The sequence below is a fragment of the Propithecus coquereli genome, unplaced genomic scaffold, assembly GCF_000956105.1.
Source record: "Propithecus coquereli isolate 6110/MARCELLA unplaced genomic scaffold, Pcoq_1.0 Scaffold131, whole genome shotgun sequence".
Taxonomy (NCBI): domain Eukaryota; kingdom Metazoa; phylum Chordata; class Mammalia; order Primates; family Indriidae; genus Propithecus; species Propithecus coquereli.
Genome location: NW_012137303.1, coordinates 3,256,201 through 3,262,686, shown reverse-complemented (window position 1 = coordinate 3,262,686; position 6,486 = coordinate 3,256,201). Strand labels below are relative to the sequence as shown.

General features: G+C 40.2%; 1 protein-coding gene across 1 annotated transcript in view; it reads right to left on the bottom strand.

The window, feature by feature from the left end:
* DCDC2 (doublecortin domain containing 2) overlaps nucleotides 1-6,486 on the bottom strand; it is a 186,535-nt gene that overhangs the window by 14,095 nt on the left and 165,954 nt on the right. The window contains exon 9 of the mRNA XM_012638575.1: nucleotides 770-1,063. Within this exon, the coding sequence (XP_012494029.1) occupies nucleotides 770-1,063 (294 nt within the window). The remainder of the gene's footprint in view (nucleotides 1-769; nucleotides 1,064-6,486) is intronic.

Below are 6,486 nucleotides of genomic sequence, written 5' to 3'. Positions count from 1 at the left end.
TGGAAAGTAACCTATCCCATGGGACATCTGTCCCATGAAAGAATGCCAGGGCTTGAGAGTATCCCGCTCCAGGGCCAGAGGTGGGAGAACAGGCTAGGAAGAGAGGCTTCACCACATATTTCTTTCTTTGTTCTTTTTTTCCTTCACCATATATTTCTTTATCCTCTTTGTATAATAAATAGAACTATATATTATCAAGTAGTTGGCATGTTGAATACTTAATTCAATTAATCCATTTAAGGTAGACTAAACAAACTAGACTTTAATACTTCTAGAAAACAAAGAAGTCACCCATAATAGAATAGAATGGTGGTCTTCAGCTCACATCTAGTTCTCACTGGTCTCAATATTCTTTTCTGGTTTGTATCTCCTCCAGTCTTAACTTATTTTTATTTTTTATATTGCTTTATTTTATTATGTATGTTCTTAGAAGGCTCTGTAAATTTTTTGTAGAATGAGGTAGGAGAGGGATAGATGAATGGACAAATGGATAAATGTTTGGATGGCAGTACAGACATACAGCCTACCAGGTAGACGGTAGTACCTGTTAACTGATTAAAGTAAATATTGATAGTAAATGAAATGAATTAAATACTATCGGATCTCTCCTACTCAACCCTAAGTAGTTTAAATGCAAGTTCTAAGTACTTACATTTAAGTAATAATTTAAGTACTAATTATATTTAAGTAATAATTCCCTAAGTGCATGCATGCACACACACACGCACATGCACACATTCATGCACGCACACAGAAGCAGTAGAAATACCTCATCTTGTTCGTTGCCAGCTCCTTGAGACTTTCTTTCCTCCTCCACTGCTGGTTGAAGCTCATTATGGACCTGGTCCAGTTCCTCCCCATTTTCTTCATCGGTGCCTACGTTCACACGCGCGGGAGCTGCCTGCTTCTCACTGTGGTCCAGGATCTCCTCGACCTGCTCAGGGGCCTGTGCAGCCTCCCTACCTCCTTCCTCTTCAACATCACCGTTCATTCCTTCTTTCTGTTCTGCATCCTTGTTTGCTTTCTCTCCATCTTCTTCCTCATCTACTATTTCTGCTGGCCTCTGATGGACCAAAGGGAATAATGGATAAAAGTAAGAAGTGTAACAGAGATTTTCCACTGCACATCATAGTAATGTAATAATTATTATATTATAGTCACGTAAAATGTCCTTATATTGACATAGCATTTTATAGTATATAATGTGCTTATGTTTACTGAGTACCTACCATACGCCACATTTCACAAGTATTTTCTCACTTAATGCTCACAACTCCTGTGAGGTTGGTATCATTCCCATTTTACAGATGAGAAAACTAAGTCACAGAGAGCCAAGTATCTAGCCCAAGGTCCCACTGGAAGAGCCAGAATTTGAACTAAGCCTGTGACTCCAGAATCTAGGAAACTAAACCACAGGGTCCTTGGCTACTGTCTTGTGAAGTGTCTGGACCAGAAGAGGAGGTAAAAGAAGTTCTCTGTGGAGAGATTACGATCCTCAGTGCTATGGGTGAGGGCAACGGCAACGGGATGTGAACTCAGCTTTTCTGACATGAAATATAGACAGCTTCCGCACAATGTCAAAGGAGTTGACAGCTTTTCTCTAAAAATCAATTGTCACACAGACACAAGGCCAAGAAACTGTATGTCTTCTCCATAAAAATAATAAATGCTAAAGTATTTTATAAACTCTAATTAAGCATTTTGCTCTTATTTGGATACACATGAGTCTGCTTTAAAAGAGAACAGGAACCTGAGGTCTGAGTTCCAGAGCCAAGATTTTGCAGAAAGACCCAGGTTCAAGTCCTGGCCAGATTCTTACTGGCTGCTACCTAACTTCTGTGAGTTTCAGATTCTCCATTTATAAAATAAGAATATAATAAAACTTGATGGGGATTAAATGCGTAGTTATATAAAGTGCCAAGCATTAGCATCTGGCACATCACAGATCCTAAAAAACATCAAAATTCCTTCCCATTTGTTATGATACATTCTTTCTTTACATTTTTTAACGGAGAACCATGACTTCAGCAACTGGGATTTGAACTCCTGGGCTCAAGTGTTCTTCCCACTTCAGCCTTCTGAGTAGCTGGGACTACAGGCGCGAGCCACCGTGCCCAGCTATGATACATTCTTTCCTGGAGCTACCACATTTCTTCATAGCCATCAATAAAATAAGTTTTTTAAAATGTTAGGATAGAAAGAATACAAGATTTGTTCTATGTTAGGATCCCAGACCTGTCTCTTTCTAGCTACCTGACATTGGACAGGTCACTCAATCCTCCAGCCTTTGTAAAATGAGGGTTTGGGACTCAATTAGCCCTGACCTCCCTTCCAGCTCTGGAAGCCCATTCTCTTCTAACTGACCAAACAATTGCTATGGGATCATTAATATCTTCTTATAAAAGTTAACATAATGCTTTCAGTTTGGGGAGTAAAGAAGGAAGAAAATGAAAGGGAGTAGACTAAAAGTTTAGAATAAAATTCCACACATTATTTTGAAGAATAAAGGGTTGGAATCATGAATTCTTATGTTCTGTTAAAAATAAGGTCCCAAATTTAATTAGATGATACCACAGATACACTTTAAAAATAAAGGAAAAAACTAGTTGTTTTTAAGGTATTGCAAAAACCATAGTGCTTGTCATCATGTAGATTAAGCAGCACAGCAAGGCTGGGTTGTTCAAATTTTCATTCAGATGCTAATGTCAAGTAGTGGAAAGTCCTAGCTATTTCTAAGCATGTCACACAGGGTGAGGCCCTTAGGAAGGTAGAATGCTATACAAAAACTCAGAGTGGGAGAGGGATGGATCTGCCAGATGGGGCTTTAAAAAAAGGCAAAAGATTTATAAAATGTAACCCACAATGCTTGGCAAAGACTTCTGGTCTTTAATGCATAAGACCTAAATGACTGAGGGTGAGAAAAGTCTCCAGTCTCTAAAAGAGAAAGTAGTATTTTCCCATCTCCACACCAGACCCTTGTCTTGCCCTCTCCAAAGAGAACAAGCACAGCTGGGCCCTGAGGCACACACTGAAAGTGATGAGGGGAGGAGAGTCTGGCAAGAGAGGGGCGGGCATTTGCATCATAAAAACAGAGCAGGCTGGCTGAGGTGGTTCATGCCTATAATCCTAGCACTCTGGGAGGCTGAGGCAGGAGGATTGCTCAAGATCAGGAATTCAAGACCAGCCTGAGCAAGACCCCATCTCTACTAAAAATAGAAAGAAATTGGCTGACAACTAAAAATATATAGAAAAAATTAGCCAGGCATGGTGGCGCATGCCTGTAGTCCCAGGGAGGCTGAGACAGTAGGATTGCTTGAGCCCAGGAGTTTGAGGTTGCTGTGAGCTAGCCTGACGCCACAGCACTCTAGCCCGGGCAACAGAGTGAGACTCTGTCTCAAAAAAAAAAAAAAAAATGGAGCAGAGGAGGATACATCATCATACATGAAAATCAGCTACATTTCTATAAGGTAACAATGAACAAATGTGAAAAGGAAATTACACAAATAATTCCACTTACTATAGCATCAAAAACAATAAAATACTTGGATATTGACTTAACCAAGGAGGTGAAAGACAAGTACGATGAAAACTACACAACACTACTGAGAGAAATTAAAGAAGACATAAATAAATGGAAGCACATCCTATGTCCATGGATTTGAATACTTAATCTGTCAAGATGTACTTCCCAAAGTGATCTACAGATTCAATACAATCCCCATCAAATCGCCAATGATGTTTTTTGCAGAAAGAGAAAAATCCATCCCAAAATTCATATGGAATCTCAAGTGGCCCCAAATAGCCAAAACAATTTTGAAAAAGAAGACCAAAGCTAAAGGACTCACACTTCTTGATTTCAAAGCTTACTACAAAGCAACACTAATCAAAATAAGTACAGTACTGGCATGAAGACAGACGGATAGACCAATGAAATAAAACAGAGTTTCCAGAAATAAACCCTCACTCATATGGTCAAATGATTTGTGACAAGTATACCAAGACCATTTAATAGAGAAAGGACAGTCTTTTCAACAAATGGTGCAGAGAAAACTAGATATCCACAGGCAAAAGAATAAAGCTGGACCCTTACCTAACACCACAGCCAAAAATTAACTCAAAATGAATCAGAGACCTAAATGTAAGACCTAAAACTATAAAACTGTTAGAAACATAGGACAAAAGCTTTATGACATTGGATTTGGCATCAGTTTCTTGGATTTAACACTGAAAACACAGGCAACGGAAGAAAAAAAATTTTAAATTTTGTGTATCGAAAGATATTATCAACAGAATAAAAAGGCAACCCACAGAATAGGAGAAAATATTTGCAAATCATATATCTGATATCTAGAATATACAGAGAACTCCTAAAACTCAACAAGAACAACAATAAAACAACCTGATTCAAAAATGGGCAAAGGACTTGAATAGACATTTCTGCACAAAATATACACAAATAGCCAACAAGAACATGAAAAGATGCTTAACATCACTAATCATTAGGGAAATGCAAATCAAAACTACAATGAGATACTACCTTACACCCATTAAGATGGCTACTACTAATATAAAAAAAAAAACAGAAAATAACAAGTGTTGATAAGAATGTGGAGAAATTGGAGACCTTATGCACTGTTGGTGGGAATGTAAAATGGTATAGCCATCTAGAAAACAGTATGGCAGTTCCTCAAAAAATTAAAAAGAGAATTACCATGTGATCCAGCAATTCCATTTCTGAGTACACACCAAAAAAAAGTGAAAGCAGGGTCTTGAAAAGATATTTGTACACTCAAGTTCATAGCAGCATTATTCCCAACAGCTACAGTGTGGAAGCAACTCAAGTAAAATGTGGTCTATACACACAATGGAATATTATGCAGCCTTACAGGAGAACGACATTCTTAAATGTGCTACAAAATGGATGAATTTTGAAGCTATTATGCTAAGTGAAATAAGCCAGTCACAAAAAAGACAGATACTGTATGCTTCCACTTATATGAGGTATGTAGAGTAGTCAAAATTATAGAGACAGAAAGCAGAATGGTAGTCGCTAGCTGGGGGAAGGGGAATGAGAAGTTACTGTTTGATGGATATAGAGTTTCAGTTTTGCAGCATGAAAAGAGTTATGGAGATGGATGGTGGTTGTGGCTACACAGCATGATGAATGTATTTAATACCACTGAAGCGTAACTTAAAAATTGTTAAGATGGTAAACTCTACATTATGTGTATTTCACCACAAAAAGAAACAAAACAAAACAAACAGAGCAGAGGAAATGAACTGAGTCAAAGATTACATTTCTGCGTCATTGAAGAGCAAGGGCTTCTAGGGAGTGCAGGAAAGGAGCCTGTGCAGGAGGAGGAGGGCAGACAGAGAGGGGACTTGCAAGGGGGCAGCTCAGAGAAAACACTGAGGGGTAGCTCCCCACTAACATGTCAGAAGGGGTGAGGGAAGAGCCTGGGGGTCTCCGGCCCAGAGACAAGTTCCTTTCCTGGGGACTCTGCAGGACCTGGGGGAGATGGTCACCGTGGGACCCTGAGAGACCTTCGAGGGACTCTCAGTTACCGTGACTTCAGCAATCAGGCGGGCCTAGGGCATCTGTCTGTGTTAAGCAGTACTCTGGGTGCCACGCATTCAGAGACAAGTGCTGGCATCAGGGAACACAGGGCACAGTGGGTAGGAAAGACTCGTAAACGCATCACATTATGACGTGGCATGAGGACAGAAGCAGTGAGACATGTGTCAGGAAAGGGGCCCTTCAGGGGGGTGTGGCGCCACATGTTCCGGCTATAAACAGAGCCTTCTACAAGGCCGCGTCAGCAGTGTTTGCGGGCGCAAAGCAACAGGCGAGAAAGGAGAGCAAGCAGAGGTGCAAATGCCGAGCACCCCCTGTGCCAACCACACGCTCACACTCACACTCACACTGCTCATTTCAGCAACCCTCACAATAGCCCTCTGGGCACCCTTTTATACCCAGTACCCGAATAAGGAAAATGAGAAATCACTCAACGCTTCCAATATCACGTGGCAGGTAACAGGTAGGGCCAATGTGTGAACCAAAGGCGGTCTTGTCCCAAAGTCCTGGTATCCTTCCTGAGCAAATAACACAAGAAGTTGCTGCTCCCTGATTCGCTATTGTAGCGACACTCCAATGGCTGGAAAATATGAGCTCTGCAGTAGGCAACAGGACTTTTACTGTTTAAAGAATTACCGACCTGAAAACAAAACATTTCTGGATTTCCATCAAAGACTGTGTGTGAGCTAGAGAGGCAACATACGGAATTGACAGGCAGCGTATCTAAAGCAGTACATAATACACAATAAAACCCCAGAAATACTACCACGCTAACAGCCAATAAGAGCAGATTTTTTTTTAAATTATCTCTGGAAATTGGATAATTATAAATCACTCTCATAGAAATTGTTTTCATCCTTACTGTGCCTATTCAGAGCAACTTTGTTTGGGGTTTTAAAGAGAAGTTATAT